This window comes from Camellia sinensis, chromosome 15, assembly GCF_055761805.1.
Source record: "Camellia sinensis isolate YWXY chromosome 15, ASM5576180v1, whole genome shotgun sequence".
Lineage (NCBI taxonomy): Eukaryota > Viridiplantae > Streptophyta > Magnoliopsida > Ericales > Theaceae > Camellia > Camellia sinensis.
In genome coordinates this window covers 87,362,524-87,381,500 of record NC_138975.1, presented here as the reverse complement: position 1 = coordinate 87,381,500, position 18,977 = coordinate 87,362,524, and the positions used below count along the sequence as shown (strand labels likewise).

Here is an 18,977-nt window from a genome sequence, read left to right as displayed (position 1 = left end):
TCGATCTCTTATTTTTTTCTACATTTTCTCTGCTATACACTTCTCTTTTTCTGTTCTAATGGAGAAAATTTTCAAGCTCTGAACAAGTTGTTTTCGAGTTTTAGTTGCAGGCGGTGAAAACTGTAAACTTTTGCAGTTTCAAATTTTTTTGATGTTGGAATGAATCATGGTTTAAAACTGTAAAATTTTGCAGTTTCAAATTTTTTTGGTGCTGGAATGAATCATGATATAAAACTGTAAAATTTTGCAGTTTCATAACATTCTTTAGAACTATAAAATTTTATAGTTTCATAACATGTTTTTTAGTTTGATTAATAAGGATAAATGCTTAATAAATTTTTTCTTTAAAACTGTAACATTTTATAGTTTCAAAACTTACTTTTCAGTTTGATCAATATTGGAGATTATTTTCTTAAACCTTATAAAAATTGAAAAATAGCATATATTTTTCCCATTGTTGCTGTTTTTTGTCGTTTCATTTTTTTTCCTTTTAGTTTATCAATATTTAGCACATTTTGCTATGTTTTTCACACTAATTTCTCTATTTATTTTTTTTCGACAATATTCTAAACATTCCGGTGAGTCTTCAGTGATGTTCTTAACGTCTAGTGAACGTTCTGAACATTCCGGTGAACTTTCGGCGATATTCTGGCGACTTCCCAGCGATACTCCGGTGACTCCCCAATGATGTTGAACATTCCGATGAGTCACCGGTGACCGTTTGACGGAAGTCCAACGATAGTAAGATGTAACAGTGTCTATAAATTAAAAAAAAAATTTAATAACAATTAAAAATATATAAGACTAATTGATACAAATATTTTATTTGAGAATTAGATAAGTCATAAACTTTATATATGAAATTTATTAGTAACTTCCCCATTATTTTAACGCTATTTTAGCCCATCTCAAAGTTGAAAATCTCATTTGCAGCCCTTGTATTGTACCAATGACTGGAAACGTCTCTCTCCATCTTTTTGGAAAATTAAAATATAAATCACTTTTAACCACTGGCAGTTATGTGTAAAATTTTAAAAAAGAAAACCCCCATTTATGCTAAGTCCCGTTGAGTAGAGTTGTGAAAAAGTGATTATGATAACTTATAGCTTATATCTGTGAATATAAGTTGATTTTTGACTTATAAATTAAGCTTCTCTTCCTCACTTAAAGAATAAGTTAATTTTTAACTTATAAAAAACTATAAACTATATTGTTAAACTGAACTAAACACGTCAAAATAATTTAAATTAAACTTAAAACTGAAATAAATTATAAATAAATCTTACTAAACATGGCCATAGCCTTATTTTATAAGCTCATGCCTGAAGGTTCTCAGTGTCAGAACACAAAACCAAGACACTAGAATCTCTATCTAGGGGAGAGAGAGAGAGAGAGAGAGAGAGAGAGAGAGAGAGAGAGAGAGAGAGAGAGAGAGAGAGAGAGAGTTGTTTTTGGCTGTCATTTTTCTTTTTATTTTATAGTTTTTGTCTGTGAAGTTGTTTTTATGTGGGTGTTTTTAAAGTTCTTGAAATGGTGAGATAATGAAGTGGTTGACTCTCTGTTTGACTTCTTCTTCAGCTCTGTATTGTATATGGATTTGTTGAGAGATTTTGAGTTTCCAATCTTCCATGGACAAGAACAAGGAATAAACCATTTTGTTGTGTTGTTGTTGATCACAGTTGAAGAAGAAGACAACAACAAACACAAACCATGTTAACAACCACCACACAAAAACAATACCCAAACATGGCTTCTTTCACATCTCATCATCAAACACATCCAATCCTTTTCACAATTATTGCTTTCCTTCTTGTCTTCTTTTCACTTAGCCCCGTCTTCTCGCTATCCGTCAGCGTCATGTCAGATTCCGGCCACCACCGCACACCGGCCAACCAAACTTTCTGGCCACATAAAGAGTTGGAGAGGTTGAAGAGAATAAGAGCTTATCTCAGGAAGATCAACAAGCCTGCTGTCAAGACTATTCAGGCATTTTCTCTCTCTTTCTTGCCATTTTCTTGGTAAAATCTTGGTGTTTTCTTATGGGCTTATGGTTTGACGATCTGGGTTTTTTTTTTTTTTTTTGAAATATTGTTTCAGAGTCCTGATGGTGATATGATAGATTGTGTTTCATCACATCTTCAACCAGCTTTCGATCATCCTCAACTAAGAGAGCAGAAGCCATTGGTACCCTATTCTGTTTGTTTCTATAGAAAATATTGATAGGAAAGCTAATCCATTTTCTGGCTTCATTTTCTTTTCTTTCTTGTTTTTTTCCCCTGTATATTGCAGGAAGCACCAGAAAGGCCAAAAGGTTGGGACTCCGTAGAAGCAGTAACAGAGAGCTTTCAGCCATGGACAAATTCAGGTCAATCATGCCCAGAAGGAACCATTCCAATCAGAAGAACTACAGAAACAGATGTTCTAAGAGCTAATTCAATTAAAAAATTTGGAAGAAAATTGCCAAGAGTGAGGCACGACACAATGAGCAGTGATCATGAGGTTAGTATATATGAAAACAGAGTTGCAGAAAATACCCACATTTTCTTTCCACAGACTGTCATTGACCACCTTTTTTTTTCTTTTTTCTTTTTTTTTTCTTTTTTGGGAAAAACGCTTCTTTAAAATTTGGGCAAATTACATATACCTCCCTCGAGGTTTAGTTAAATTACAGATATCCCTTTGAGGTTTTAAAAATTACAAATATTCCCTTAAAATTTATATTTTTATAACAAATTGCTCCTTGAGATTTATATTTTCATAACAATTTACCACCTAATTTGTTATGCAAATAGTACCTTTAGGGGGTATCTGTAATTTTTCAAACTTCAAAGGATATCTGTAATTTTGCTAAATCTCGAGGGATATATGTAATTTGTCCTTAAAATTTTAAAACCACTTTTTAGTGTTATAAAAACCGAAAATGAAAAAAAACAACCAAAATAATTTTCTTGGGGAAAAGCATTGGAAACAATTTTCTGGTTCTATTCTCTATTGATCTACTTTAACTACACCAATGCTATACATATCACCCCAAAATAATAAATAAATAAATTTTTTTAAAAAATAGAATAATTTGTTTCATGAAAACCATGACGAGGGCATGATCCTAAGCCTAGCCAATCAGCCGGTTGGTCGACCGAACATGCTTCGTGGCGATTTTTGTGAAATAATTTTTGTAATCTCTACACTTACTGTTTTAAGTAAAATTAAAAGCTGTTAACTACCTCTAGGAAACAGAATATATATCCTCCCATCTTCTCATCCCCTTCTTTTCTCCTGACAATACCCAAAAAGCTATTTCTAAAAGAACAAAAATAATAATAGAAATAATACGTCCTTCTAATTTAGGAATTTTAAAATAGTACTACTGATGTGCAAAATCAAAAAAAAAAAAAAATTAATGCTAAAACATCATATTACATGGGACTCACACCCCAATTAAAACTATTAGAATTTTTAATTTAGAGTTTTCAATCTTTATTCAAATAATAAAAAGAAAGAAGAAGTCAAATTTAAATTTTCCTAGAAGAAAAAAAGAAAAAGGAGAGGGAGAGAGAGAGAGAGCTATTTGTTTTAATTAAAGAGAAAAAATTGTGCATAAATTGTGTGTTATTTTTGGGATACCTTAATGAAAAGAAAAATGCTTGGGAGAACTAATTAGTGCTCCCACTAATTAGGTGGCAGTGGGTCCCGCCATTAATGATGTGATGTTTTGGTCTTGGAGTTGTATTTTTTTTTTTTTTACTTTTTTAATGTATTAGTGCTATTAGTGGTGATATTTTTAGTGGGATAAATTATTGTTGTAATGAACATTTTCAAAAATGATTAAAGCATGCAGTTGCATATGTGAATGGAGAAGAGTACTATGGAGCAAAAGCAAGCATAAATGTGTGGGCACCATCTGTAACTGATCAGTACGAATTCAGTCTCTCACAGCTGTGGGTCATCTCCGGCACTTTCGGCAATGATCTTAATACCATTGAAGCCGGTTGGCAGGTATGTCTATAACAAAATTTCATTACGTGGTCTGTTTGATTGGACGGACCGAAAAAAGGAAATTAAAATTTATCAGACTTGAGTCTTGGAACTGTGAATCCTCCGGATTATTTAGTTAGATTGGATATGTATTCTGTGTTTGTTTTTTCATGGGATTAGATGTCTGGAAAAGACTATTTTTAATGAATCTAACGTTTGATTAGACGGACTGGATATGATAAATGAACAAAAAAAACTATTTCACCATTTTCAATTGTTTACTAAGTAATAGCAATATTAAACATATCTTTAATATTTTAATTATTTTTAACTAGATTAAATAAAAATTTATTTTATTTTATTTTTTACACAATTAAATAAATTTGTTTTTTTAAAATTAAATAAATAAATAAATAAAATATCAATAAAAATTTATATTATTTTTTTAATTAAAATTTTAAATAATTTTTTTTAAAAAAATAATAATAATTAAACAATGAAATTAAACAAAACATCTATTAACATTTAATTAATGAAATTAAATAAAATATAAGCAAAATTTTAAAATAAAACATCAATAAAATATTTATAAAAAATTATTTTAAAAAAATAAATAAAACATCAATAAAAAGTTAAATAAAATTATTTTATTTTTAAATTGAGACATTTAAATTTTGTTGAATTTTACTAAATAATTAAATAGTAGAGGGTCAAAATAGTTATTTCATCACCTAATCCCAACAGTAAACAATCCCCCAAAATTGTCCCACACCCACCTAGGATAGTATAATCTCCCATATGGGGGATAAGGAGTCCGGCCGGACTCCATGTCCGGCGAACTAAACAAAAAACAAACATCGGATTAGATTTACTGTGCAGATTACAATCCGCACAGTAAATAATTCTCCGCTTATCCCCCAATCAAACACACCCTATAATAATAATCACCTCTTATTTTATGTAAAAAAATAATAATATAAATAAATAACAAGCTGCTTTATGCAAAAGTCGTTGCTTTTCAAATTGATTATTCATAACATGTACAAAATTTTAAAATATTTTTCTTTCTTTTTTTTTTTTTTCATTTTAAAATGCACAATACTGCTATGCTACTTTATTTAGGGGAAATTACACCTCAATGAAGTTTCTACAAAATATTTATAACAAGAATAAAAAAAATTATAAATTCAATTATTAATATGTATAAAGTTTTTTTATTAACTTGAAATCTTTTTTGAAAAATTACCATGATGAGTAGTTTTCCCCTTTATTTGTCCCGTATGGCCCACACTCCTTTAAATGAATGAAAACAGTGCTTTTGTATACATAGATTTTTTTTTTTTGAAAAAAATATATGTTTTTGTAATTTTATAATTGGTTTGGCATTTTCTTTTTCAGTGCTCTTTTTGTCTTTTTTTTTCTGCATTTTTATTTATTTTAGAATAAAATTATTACTAAAAAAATTGATACGTTTGACAAATGTTAAAAAAATTACTTTCTCATTAGAAAGTTTCATGTGGAATTTGAATTTGTTATGTAGTGAACTTTTTATATATATTTTTTTATTTTTTAGATTCTTTCAAATTAAAAAATAAAATTTAAGTTTCAATGAGAAAAAAAGTGACTTTTTTTTCCCCACTTAAATCAACCGAATTGAACAATTAATATTTCTTTCTTTAGTTTTTTTTTTTTTTTTGGGTTTAATTTCTTTCTTTAGTTTAAATCATCAAAAAGTAGCTTTTTAGCAAAAAAAAAAAAACAAAAACGAGGCCTTAATATAACAAGTATTCATTGTTTAGATGCTAATGGAATGGTTTTCTTAGAAACACGTATGAGATTTATCGGCTGTTTGAGATATTCTAAATAAGTGTATTTTTTGACTTTTCATAAAAATGTGTATAGAAAAGTAGAGAGGAGATGTTGATTGATGTGATCCAAAAAAAATAAAAAGATAAAAAGTATGGACTTATTTAGTCTTCCTTATTCTTGCATGATAGATATATATAGTTAATTGCTAAAGTTTACTAACAATGGCATTTACTCAAAAAAAGAAAAAAAAAAAAAAAAAAAGAAAGAAAAAATGTACCCACACATATTTAAAATGTGTGATCAGATTCATTTTAATATGGGTGAAACTAAGAAAAAACCACGGAAGGGAGAGGGGATAGCCCCCTACTTATATGAATGAAATTATTTGTCTCAACACTATAAATATATATATATATATATATATATATATATCTCACTTTATAAATAACATGACCTATGAGTATAAAAAAAAAAAAAAATCTTTTTTTTTTCTTTTTTTTTTCTTCTAGATCTCTACTAATATTACTTTAGAAGTATAAGAACAAACAATGTTCTAGTAGTAGTTCAAGTCCTCCAACAAACATAGTTAATCATTTTGAGCAAAAATAATTCCCTACAGTGAGTTGCCTTTTGCATTGTTTAAGGGATTTCAAAACTTATATTTTTACATCTCCATTTTTTTGTAAAACTTATATTTTTAGAATCCTATTAATAAGATCTTTCAAATAAAATCCATACGTAATATAAAAATTTAAAAGAAAAAAATTCATGAAATTTTACTGTGTTCATTGTTACGTCACAGTGAAATTTCTATGACTTTCGTGAAAGTAAAATATATTTTTTACACTAGAAAATCTAAAATTGATTATTAATTTAAGACTAATAAGTTCAAATTTGAAAGTTTCAAAATAAGAAATTCTAAAATTTTCTGTATTAAATCAATAAAAGTTCACTGTATGTATAGTGAAATTTTTCTAACTTTGCACGGTAAACTTCACTATGCAAAATCAATGAAATAATTTTTTGAACTCTAAAAGATAAAAGTTGAGGGTCAATTGCAAAAGTTAGGTCATTAATTCCAAATTTAAGACATAAAAGTTTAAATTGAGTGTTCAAATATAACAAAAATTTTTTTTTCTCTTTTAAAATAATGAAGTTTCACTGATTTCACATAGTGAAATTTTAAGAAATTAAAGAAATTTCACTGACTTTTAGTCTAGGTCACTGAAATTTCTCTGACCACTGATTGTAGTAATTTCATGTATTTTATAGATTTTTTGATATGTTTTCTTATCAAAATTAGTGTCAACTCACCCGAGTCATTATCTGTTTTTTCCAAACACTTGGTTGATCTGGTGAAAGCTTGCCAGAGATAGAGATTATGTTGTTTGAGAGCGAGAGAGAAAGAGAGTGAGACGTAGACATCTAGAAACGACATAGAGAATGGCGTCGAATGCAGTTGATGCGATGGTGGCAGCAACAACGACAAACTCTGGTATATACAGTGATCACTGATTGTAGATAAAGAGAGAGAGATAGAATACTAGAGAGAGACACAAAGAGACATGATAGAAAGAGTTCTAGGATTTTTTTTCCTGTTTGTAAAGATAATGTGGTCTATTTATATCAATTTTTTTCCTTATATATTCTTCTACAATTTGAAATCTCAAGGACTTAAACTAGCAAGCAAATTGTTGATATCTTTAAACTCTTGCACAAAATTGTAAAAGGATGTCTCCCTAATTTTTCTTATAAAGAATATATATCTTATTCTTCTACGACTTTGCAATCTCTTAAAGCTTCTTCATCTAACCAAAAATTGCTTTCAAGGTGCTTGATTTTTTAATTTGTTTTTTGGTATATATATAAAACTCGCATATTGTGTGTACATGAAGGCTTGTATATATGGTTAAAAAAAATTATTCGAATTTTAGCTCATCTAGTGATGAAAATTTGGTTATGTCCCTATATTCTAGGTATGATGTCTATCATCTTCTTTTTATGCCATGAGTCCCTTATTTCTTAGAGAAATAAAAAAAAATAAATAAATATTGAGATGGTGGTGGAAGAGACTTGAACCTAAGATCATTGCTTCGATAAAAAACACTTTTACAATTGAGCAATAGACAATACATGTTTTTAATTCAAAATCAAAATCTATATTTTACAGATTTAAAAGCCAATGCTTGGTTTGGTGTCTTGAAACTTTTTTTTTTTTTTTTCACATGCCAAGTGGATTTTTCATGTAAATCTACTTTTAAGTAATTTAGTTTTGATGTTTTTAAATAAAAATAAAAATAGCTTCTCACTTGCAAACTAATTACAATTACATTTTTATTTTATTATATATATATATATATTGCACTGATTGGTAACTTGAATATGAGTTTGCCCGAAATCGCTCGAATTTTGGCTTGTCGGTAGTTCGCCAGTTATCTGGCAAGAACGTAACAGTCGCGGTCAACAAGAGTGATAACTTCGGTAGACAAGTGTTTCACCGGTTGTCCGGGTGGTCGTCCAGGTGATCGTCCCAGCAGTCGACCGAAAAGTACAAATTCGGCCTTTCGAACAAACTCAAATTCAAGTTACCAATTATTTTTCATATACATATTATTGTTTAATTCGACACACAGTGTGTGTTACCTTCCTTCTAGCTCCCAATTTAAATCTACAAGATAAATTCAAATTCTAAACACATACATAGCATATCTGGATTGTTTACTCCCTCTACATGCAGTTTAGTTCTCACTAATTAAGCTCTACTTTGGTACCTATTAAAAACTATTACATTATGTTATTTCAGGTTAGCCCACAATTATATGGGGACAACTACCCTAGGTTCTTCACTTATTGGACAGTAAGTATATATTTCTAGGTATTTTCTAATTTTCCTCTTCATAATTATTATTTATTTAATTAATTAATGAGAAAAGTCAAGTCAAGCCCTAATTAATATATTTATATAGAGTGATGCATACCAATCTACTGGATGCTACAACTTACTCTGCTCAGGCTTTGTCCAAATCAACAATAAGATTGCTATTGGAGCCGCAATCTCTCCAAGATCCTCCTACAGTGGTACACAATTTGATATTGGCATTACTGTTTGGAAGGTAAGTCTAATTTACAGTTAAATTAAGCACATATAAATCAATCATAAAATCAAGTGGACACATTTTATTTTGATAAAATGAATTAATGGTCAATTCTAAAAATGATGCATGTCAATGCCATTTATTTATTTATTTATTTTTAAATGTAATCGGATCATATAGTTGATTAACTTTTTTTTTTGGTATGGATGATACTTGACGGAACCTATAAGATTAACCATTTGGATCACTAAGATAGGTCCATAGTAGACTCACAATGGGCAAACTACACCATGCTGTGCAAAGTTGTTTTCTTTTTCAAAAAATTTTGCCTGTAGTACTACTTTATTAAAATTTGTACTTTTTAGGTACTTTCAACTAGAAGGCTCTAATTTTTTTTTTCAACAATGTTAGAGGGCCACAATTTTTGTGACCACAATGGCTCAAAAATGTCAAAACGACGTCGTTTTGGATGCAAAACATGCCAAAACGACGTCGTTTTGACAGTTTTGAGTCATTGTGGTCACAAAAATTGTGACCCTCAAACATTTTCTTTTTTTTTTTGTTTATTTTTAGAAAGAAAAGTTTTGGACCAAATTGGGGGGGGAAAAAATCAATAGAGACAAGAGAAAGTTAATATATATATTGTCTTTTAATTTATTTTTTTTCAAATTTAGTTAATTTTTTTCCTTTTTTAATTTTTAAGATATCTATTAAGACTCAAAATATTTAAAATAATAATAATAATCATAATAATTACTATAAAAAAAAAAAGGCAATAAAATTTATTAAAAGTGGACTCGTCAAACTCCCACTTTTAAGTCTGTTCAACAACGCGCATGTAAAAGCTTTAAACATGTTATTTGCAAGGTTAGCAGGCAAACTATTAAGCCTGCACACATTGCAGCCAAACGTGCTCTTAAAGATAAGTCTGTTCAACAGCGCGCATGTAAAAGCTTTAAACATGTTATTTGCAAGGTTAGCAGGCAAACTATTAAGCCTGCACACATTGCAGCCAAACGTGCTCTTAAAGATAGTGTAATTAAAGTTAAAGCACAGAGAGAATACTTACAAATTAATAGGGATAATACTTAAATTATTTAAGAAAGAAAAGTTTTTGTTTGCTCTGGACAACTCTCATGTCAAACTTTTTATAAATGTTTTAAAACGTAACCTATAACTAGTAAAATCGAAAAAAGAGAAGAAAACAAATGTCAAATGCACAAGTGGGCCTCTATCGTCACATGGGTCAGTTCTGTTTTGTCAAAAATAAATAGTAATATAAAATTATAAAAAGTAAAAGGCAAGATTCTTTTTGGCGGATAGTTTGACAAGTAACTTCGGATGGCAAACAATATCCTTTTATCTTTTTGTGAAGATAACAAGCAAACTCGATGTTACAATCGATGGGAACAATTTTCCCTTCATGGATGTTATGACCTAAAAATTGAATTGCAATTTGAAATAGTTACATTTTAGGAGCAGAAATAACTAATCTATTTTTGGGCCATAATTAATCCATTTTAGGAACAATTTTCAGTTAATTGAAAAGCTTTCCCAAAACATACGATCGATGGGGATAATTTTCCTTTCATGGATGTTATGGCCTAAAAATCGAACTATTATTTGAAATAGTTTCATTTTAAGAGCAGAATTTACTAATCCATTTTAGGAACTATTTTCAGTTAAGTGAAAAGCTTTCCCAAAACACTAACTCAGGAAACGGAAATGATAAGATTGGGCAATAAGATAAAATAATTCCATCTTATCTCCACAAAAAGATGGAATGAAGTTGTCTGCCATCCAAGGCAATTTGGCAAGAAAAGGGATATATAAGCTCACTTTTTAAATCTATTTTTAAGATCCAGTGATGTGTAAGTAATATAATTAGTTGATAATTATAGAAGATATGAGAGGGTGTTACCTTTAATATCTTAATTAACTATCACATTACTAGGCTTGAAAAATGGGTCTAATTTTTTGTCTTGAATAATAATGTTCATTTGGCAAATTATCTATCAAAAGGAATCTTACCTTTTGTTTTTGTCATTTCATATTACTATTTACTTTTGATAAAAGAGAATTGACCTATGTAATGATGGGACCCACTTGTACGTCCGATATTTGTCTTATTCTCTTTTTCCGATTTTACCAATTATAGGTTATAACGTATTGGACGTCTATATAAGGCTTAGCTTAGGAATTGTCCAAAGCAAGCAAAATTTTGTATCTTTCTTTCCTTTGTTATCTCCTTAAATAATTTAAGTATTACCCCTATTACTTTGTAAGTATTCTCTTTTTGCTTTTACTTTAACTTTAATTATATTATCCTTGTTTTACTTGGTATTATAGCCATGTTAGCTTAAATCCGTTGTGATGGTGATGGTATCTCTATTATGCATATCATAAGTATGTAGTAATTTTTAGAACTGTACATGTGGATGTTATGATCTAAAAACAATGCGCGGGAGCCCATTTTTTTTAGTATTTCTCTTTTTTCTTTTTTCTTTTTTTCTTTTTTCTTTTTTTTAATTACCAGTGAAACCCTTTTTTTTCGGGGGAAGATGCTGGCTAATATGAAGTGTTGAGGTGTTGGGTTATAAACGAGTCATGGAAAATCGAGTATTAAATTATTTAAGTTTGATTAAAAAATTTAATAAATTTTAAAATATATTTAAGTTTAACTTATTTACATAATGAGTCGATCTCAAACGAGCTTTTAATAAGTCGAACTTGAATCAAGTTCAAATATTTTGATTTTTTATAGTGCACATAAACTTATCTCGAGTAATAAATTATTCATATTTGACTTAAAACCCTTACGAGTTTAAAATTGTGTAGCGAGCCGAAGTGGACTGCTGATTTACTAGATCAAATGTAGAGGCCTAATATAGGCGTGAGAAAGATATTGCTAGTGGTGTCGCTGGTGTCTAGGCCAGATTTGCTTGTTCTTCCCTCGTTTTCTCTTCATCTATTAGATCCCTTAGGTGTCCTTGTCTGACAAGGTCCTCCAGATGCTACTTCAGAGCCCGACATCCTTGCATCATGTGCTTGGGCTCATCGTGGTCCGGAAAAGTCCTCGCAGGAAATCTGCCTATAGACTTCCTTGGGATTTTCTGCGGGGACCTAAAGTAAGGTTGATTTCGGATTCTGTCCAAAATCTTGTAGTTCAGGATCTTAAAGACTGTGCTCATGGCCTGCATTCAACCCCGGCTCCGGCCTATCAACTTTGCCTCCTCGGCTACGTTTTGGTAAGTTGTTCCGCTTCTCCTACTTAACCATGCCTCATTTCTTCGATTTCTTGCCCTCCTCTGCCCGTGCGTACTTTTCAATCATTGCTATTAGATCCTCTATACTTTTCAGGAGGGTCTTTGCAAGAGATTGCCGAAATGGGCAGTCATCCTCTAAGCCGTTCTTAAAAGAAACGACTAATAGCTCCTGGTTAAATGCCGGAATCCGGTTGTAAATCTCATAATATCTCTTAGCGTAAGCCCTAAGGCTTTCGCCATCGTCAATCATTAATGCTAATAGAGAATTAACCCTCAAAGGCTCCAATCTGTTTGTAATAAATCTAGCCACAAATATCTCAGTTAGGCCTTCCCAACTCTTGACTGATCCCTACGACAACAGGAGGAGCCAATCTAATACTATTTCCCCAAACATTGATGAGAACACCTTATATAATAACTGTTCATTCTCACTCCACAAGGACATTGCGTTCAAGTATAAACCAACATGGAAGTTAGGATCAGACTTACCATCGTATATCTAGAACCTAAGCATGGTGAATCTCTTGGGTGCTTCAAACACGTCCAGTTCTAGCAAGAATAGTGACCTCGGCTGCGTTGTAGACATAACCTCAACACCATTTCTCTTCTTTTGGAGATAATTACGCAAGTCCTCATTCGTTCGTCTGAGCTCGGCTATCGACCATCTTTAACCTCTTCGGTGTGCTGCTTCCCATACTAAGATGTGACCTCTTGGACTTTTCAGCGCGAAGTATCTTGTTGAGGCAAGGGCCCTGTTCATTAATCTGCCAAGATTCTCTAATCTGTGTCCCTCTCGTTCTCTAAGAATCTACTCTTCGTGATTCTGTTCGTCTGGTGTTCTGTGATCGCCGATTTGAATTCACATTTCTCTTTTTGTGGTGAGGAACATTGGCACCACTATCTGCCTCGCTGACATTTACAGCAGATGTTGGCGTGGCCAGTAATGGCAACGCCGACATCATCACCTTGCTTTGCATCATAAAGTTCACCACAGTTTGCAGGTTTGTCAGCTTGTTTCACTTCATCATCCCTCCGTAGGCATCAGTCCTTCTAGACTTGGAGATCACTCTCACTATAGTACTCCTTTCAGTCGCCCCTCATCGAGCCGTTACGGCCCTTGGCTGCATTTTTCGTTTCTGGATCTACCTCTTGTAGTTCATTATTGTGTTCTCCTCCGACATTTAGATCGAGGTACGCCTCATCCTCATTATGCATGCCGTCCCCGACTCTCATTTCTTGTCTAGCGTTGGCCATCTATTCTTACTAAGTTCCCACAGACGACGCCAAATTGTAGGTGTTGATTTTTGACCTCACAACCAAATAGATCTCTCTGCTGAAACCAATGGAACTTAGCTAGAGAGCACGCGACGAAATAGATTAAGCCAAACACCAACATACAAGAAGATAAGAAATACCACGGTAGCTCATCCACTCGGGGGCACTCTGACGATCAATTCAATCAACTTATCTCTCAAAGATCAAAACTCAATCACAATATTCACAAAGTAAAAGATATGTTAGACCACGAGGGTGCCTTGCTTTTATAGTCAACGGTGCCCTCGTCCCCTAGAAGTATCACTTCATAAGACTCAAACTTAACACTTATCCCAAACTCTCAGCTAGATAACAATGATCGCACTTAAGAGCATCATCTTTATCCAAACAGAGCACCTCAACTTACCTAGGACTTTTGTATTCTATCCCACAATCTCGGATTCCAATATGGTCGTACCATATCTTGGCATCTCGGCTCATCCACATGGCACCTTGGTAACCACCTCAACCACGTAGACAACCCTAAAAATATGTTTCCACAATCTCAAATGAATTTTTAACAAGTCGAACAAAAGTTGAGTTCGAATAATTTGATTCTTTTAACACCCTATTGAGGAGATGAACCAGTAAAAATGAAGAGCTTATGATAGTGTCACAAGAAAGATAGACTTCTTCTTAGTTGATACATAGGGAGCTTTTATTACACAATAACAACATTTCACTTCATTCATTTTTTAATTGCACTTCTAAAATTTAAATTTTATTTTTTATTTTTTTCACTATACTCTTCATAATTCTAAATATATCATCATTCCTAGTCTCTTTCTTTTTTTCTTTTTTCTTTTTTTTTTTAATTTTTATTTACACCCTTTAACATATTAAACCTTTAACTTTGCACATGCCAGTCCTCCCTTATGAATGTAACTCCCCTAGCCCCCCTGTCACCATGGCACTTCCCTTACCATGTGCTAGAGAGATCTAGGGTTTCCCGCTATAAGAAAATAGAAGAGATATGGGTGACAGGGAAGAGTGGAGGTCAGAAAGAGGAATAGGGGTAGCCAAGAAGGGGAGAAAGGACTGGAAAGGAGCAAATGAGGAGGACGAGAGAGTAGCATTGGCGGTAGTGAGTGGTAGTTGGTGGGAAAGGGATGGGTGGATAGAGAAATTACGATTTTTGATTAATTTTATATAGGGACAAAAGAGTAATAAAAAATGAAAATAGGATGTATAAGGAAATGGTTTTGTGAGGTAAATAAAGGGTGCTTCTAAAATGCACTCCACTGTTTTGGTTGGGCATCCCACTTCTTAGGTCACCCATGCATACATTTGAATTATTTTATTTTTATATTTATTTGAACACCCCAAATAATACGCGCTATGCCTCTACTCACCCCAACCACTTTTTGACGCCTCTCTTTGTCAGTGCTACCTCTGCTAAATCCGCTACCAGCACCCAGCCCATCCCCACATCCGACTGCCATCCTTTACTCCTACCCTACAAACCCCCCCTCCCCAAGCTTCACTCAGCTACTACCCACCTCTTCTCTACCTTCAACCACTTCCCTTCGACCTTCCCCTACGCTCTAAACCCCCTCGCATCCCCACAACCACCACTCTGTTACCTCATCACTACTGTGAACCTTTCCTCCCGGCCTTTCTTTTCTACAGCGAGCCTTATTCTATCTTTTTCTTCTTTACATTGAAATTCCTCCTACAGTAAACCCTAGCCTATGCCCCTTTTTTCACCATGACTTCCTTTCTGTGCTGCAACCTATCTCCCATTGCTAAACCCCATCACGAATCTAAACCCTAGTTAGGAAAAAAGAATAAGGATGAGGAGGAGAATGAGCAAAAGAAGAAAAATGAGAGACTCGCAAGTTGCTGTGAGTGGACGACTACTAGTGATGACAACAGTAGTGGCAATGACAAATGTTGGGAAAGGCTGAGGGGTGGTGAAAAGATAAGGAATTGCTGGGGCGTAGCAGAAGAGGTTGAAAAGGTATTGTCGAAGCTTGAAAAAATGGTTAGGGCTGGAGGATTGGTTGTAGCTAGGTGGTTGGCTAGAGTTTTTGGCCATTTTGGTCATTTGCTCTAGAGGTAAAATGGTGTTAACAAAAATAGAAAGATAGAATACCCAACCATGCTTTTAGAGCTACCCTAAGTTTAAACATTGAGATAGGTCCACTTGCTTGCTCATAACCTCAGCTTTTTTCCTTTACTTCACATTTGCCTTTGCTTTTACTTTTGCTTTTCCATTATCATCCAGGTAATATCACAAGGGTCTCTTCTTTCGGTCTCTTGACCCATCCACTTCTCTCTTTTTCCTTTTGTTTATTTTTTTATTGTTTTTACACCCTAGTGGACTCCAAGGGAGGAAGGATAAAAGCACCTCAATTAAATTGCATTTTATCTTTAATGCTTCTAAATACACTGAATTTTTCTCCATACACCCACTTTGTTTTTAAGATATAGGAGTGTCTTTATAAATACAATAATATTTACTAGTCTTGTGATGTGATGGGTGTAGAAAAAAATTTAAAAAGAATATTTGAAACTCCCTTTTCTTTTGTGATCCCTATTTTCTACTATTATCGTCATTTCATCAAGACACTTTTAAGTGCTAATAACTAAAACAAGATTATAATAAAATACAAAGATATCATTTTCATTTTTGATTTTTTAATTTTTCAAAACTCAAAAACTAAGTAAAAATACTTTTTAGGAAATGTTATATTTTTTTTTTTAAAAAAAAGAAGGAAATTTAACTAAAACCCCTCCATTGAATCATTGTTTGGTGAAAATGACAACCCAATTTATTTTGCTTTACAAACCCCCAAAGGAGAAAACACATAATTGAATAAAGACAAAATAAAATATCTTTTTTTTTTCTTTGATAATATTGCCAGAATAACATATTATTGTCAAACAGAATAACATGTTATTATTTATTTCAATTACGACAGTAATAATTATTTTTTTTTAAGAATTTCATAGTCAACATGGATCTTATTTGATAAATCTTAATGAGAGAATTATAAAAATACTAATTTTATTAAAAACCGACATCTAAATCAAAAGTTATATTATTTTAAAATTTAATATTTTAATAATAATTGTATGTGTTGGACTTTTCAATTTTTTTTTTCTATACTTGTCCTTAATACATTAAAGTTTTATTATGAAGAGATTTTGACCAAATCTCTCAAAAAAAAAAAAAAAAAAAAAAAAAACCAAAAATATTTATCGAAAATAATGTCCAAAAAAAAAATCCGTTTCAGGTTTGTTTTTTCTATTTTCAAGAACAAAAAACAAAAAAACGAAAACAATAGGAAACATGTATAGTTACTTACATATCCTTTTTGCAATGTGTAGGATCCAAAGCATGGACATTGGTGGCTCCAATTCGGGCCAGGTCTACTAGTTGGGTACTGGCCATCATTCTTGTTCAGTCACTTGAGAAGCCATGCGAGCATGGTACAGTTTGGAGGAGAAATAGTGAACACCAGATCTTCATTGGGAGGAGGTAGTGGAAGTCACACATCAACACAAATGGGGAGTGGTCATTTTGCTGATGAAGGATTTGGGAAAGCATCTTACTTCAGGAACTTGCAAGTAGTTGATTGGGATAATAACCTCATTCCTCTATCAAACCTTCATTTTCTTGCTGATCATCCTACCTGTTATGATATTAGAGCTGGTACAAACACACTTTGGGGAGATTACTTCTATTTTGGAGGCCCCGGTAGGAATATCAGATGTCCCTAAGATTACGTTTGGATCTTAGATTTGTGGACTTAGAAAGGAAAAAACAAAAAAAGAGAAGAAATACTTGATGTTTTTTTTTTTTTTTTTTCCTCTTTATTTTTTTCCACAAATCCAAGATTCAAACATAGTCTAAAGAAATTAGTACAAATTAGTACACAGTATAGAATGCCTCTCGCTTTTTTCTTTCTGTGCTTCTCTTTCAATTCTATTTTCTTTTTTCTTTTCCATGTTCTCATCATCCTGGGTAATTTTTGTTTTAGAAAATGTCCCTTTTCTTTTTCATTTTCTAACAAGCAACTTGTCACTTGCCCTAGTTTTGAGATTTGAGGCTTGTAAGAAATTAAGAAAGTAGTTGTAAATTAGTGAAGTACAAATGAGAACTATGCCCCAATGTAATGCAAATTAGTTGGGAAAAAGGTTGAGATTCCTTTTTTTTTCTTGATCCCTATCACTTCTAATGTATTGGGATTGGTCAATTTTTAATTATTTATTTTTTTTTTTCTCCTATTAATCACTGACAAATGTCTGTAAAGGAGTTGTGAGGATCTTAAAAAAAAAAAAAAGAGAATTTCTATCATTTCTAAATTAGTTGCATCAAAGTACACGTCTCATTTGCACTCACTGATTTGCAATTAAAATTTCTTTTCTCATCCCCAAAAGAAAATAGAGCTAGGAATTTATAAATAAAATAAAATAACAATTGATGGAGACCACTCAACTAAGCAAAACATCCTTATCCACCTCACAAGGCGCACAAAACCAAAAGCTCTACACTGATTTTTTGGCCAGAGACAACCAATTAGAAAAGCTTCAAATAATATTTGAAGGAAAAACCCCATAAAAGTGATTCTCCACTAGGCTACATAGATTTGCATGTGGGGGACAAAGCCAGAGTCAATACAAAACCATACCTGGCACATACTATTTCACTAATGAACATGAACTTTCCTCTAATAATTAAAATATTCCTCTTGCTAACATGCACCCCACCTTTCAATAATATAGTAATAAATGAAATGGAAATAGTGAATCTCAGTTCAACCACCAAGACAAGCTCCTTACTGTGATATGATAAGAAAGGTACAAAACAATCAACCCAACTCTGTTTAATTGAAAACAAGCATACTTTTCAAACCATGCTTGTGGATTCCAACATGGATTTGAAGAAGAAAATGATTTAATATAAAAATCAAAAAATATTTCTACATAGTATGTTTTGTCCCCTATTTTTCAGTTGTAAGAACAACCACAAAGCCCTTCTCTTCATAACTGAGAATTTTTTATTTTTTATTTTTATTTTCACCTTGAAAGTAGATCAATGATTTGGAGAGAAATTTGTGGATGGAAAAAAGGACGGAAGGGAAAAGTGACAAATTCAGTTTAGGGTTTAGGGAAAGGAAAAGGGAAGGAAAAAATTGCTATGTTATTCACTTTTTTCTTTCATTTTCCTTTCTTCCACAAATTCCTCAATCCTAAATCCAAACATAGTCTGAGTCAATGCCAGCACCACCACCTATTCTACATCAGCTAAACCTTTAGATCACAAGAAGTCATTTGATGGAGCAATGCACCACACCATTCATCATGTAAGTAATTTATCCTATTGTCTCCAGAAAACAACAAAAAAGTGATGGATTTTACTATTTTAACCAATAAAATCAAATTGAGTCCATACGAAACTTTGCTTTGGCTTTAAATGGGCCCTCCGCTAGTGGACGGTGGGATTGGTCCTCCAAGGATTAGTCGAGGTGCGCGCAAGCTGGCCTGGACACCCTGAGTTTTCAAAAAAAAA

At 32.2% G+C, this 18,977-nt stretch overlaps 1 protein-coding gene across 1 annotated transcript; it reads left to right on the top strand.

Moving 5' to 3' along the window:
* The first annotated feature begins 1,313 nt into the window (after positions 1–1,313).
* Positions 1,314–17,643, top strand: LOC114268002 (protein neprosin). The gene is made up of 7 exons (XM_028209110.2): positions 1,314–1,986; positions 2,098–2,184; positions 2,290–2,499; positions 3,832–3,996; positions 8,588–8,641; positions 8,751–8,897; positions 16,793–17,643. Exons 1-7 carry the CDS (start codon positions 1,711–1,713, stop codon positions 17,183–17,185), a joined length of 1,332 nt encoding a protein of 443 aa, XP_028064911.2. The 5' UTR covers positions 1,314–1,710; the 3' UTR covers positions 17,186–17,643.
* The last annotated feature ends 1,334 nt before the right edge of the window (positions 17,644–18,977 follow it).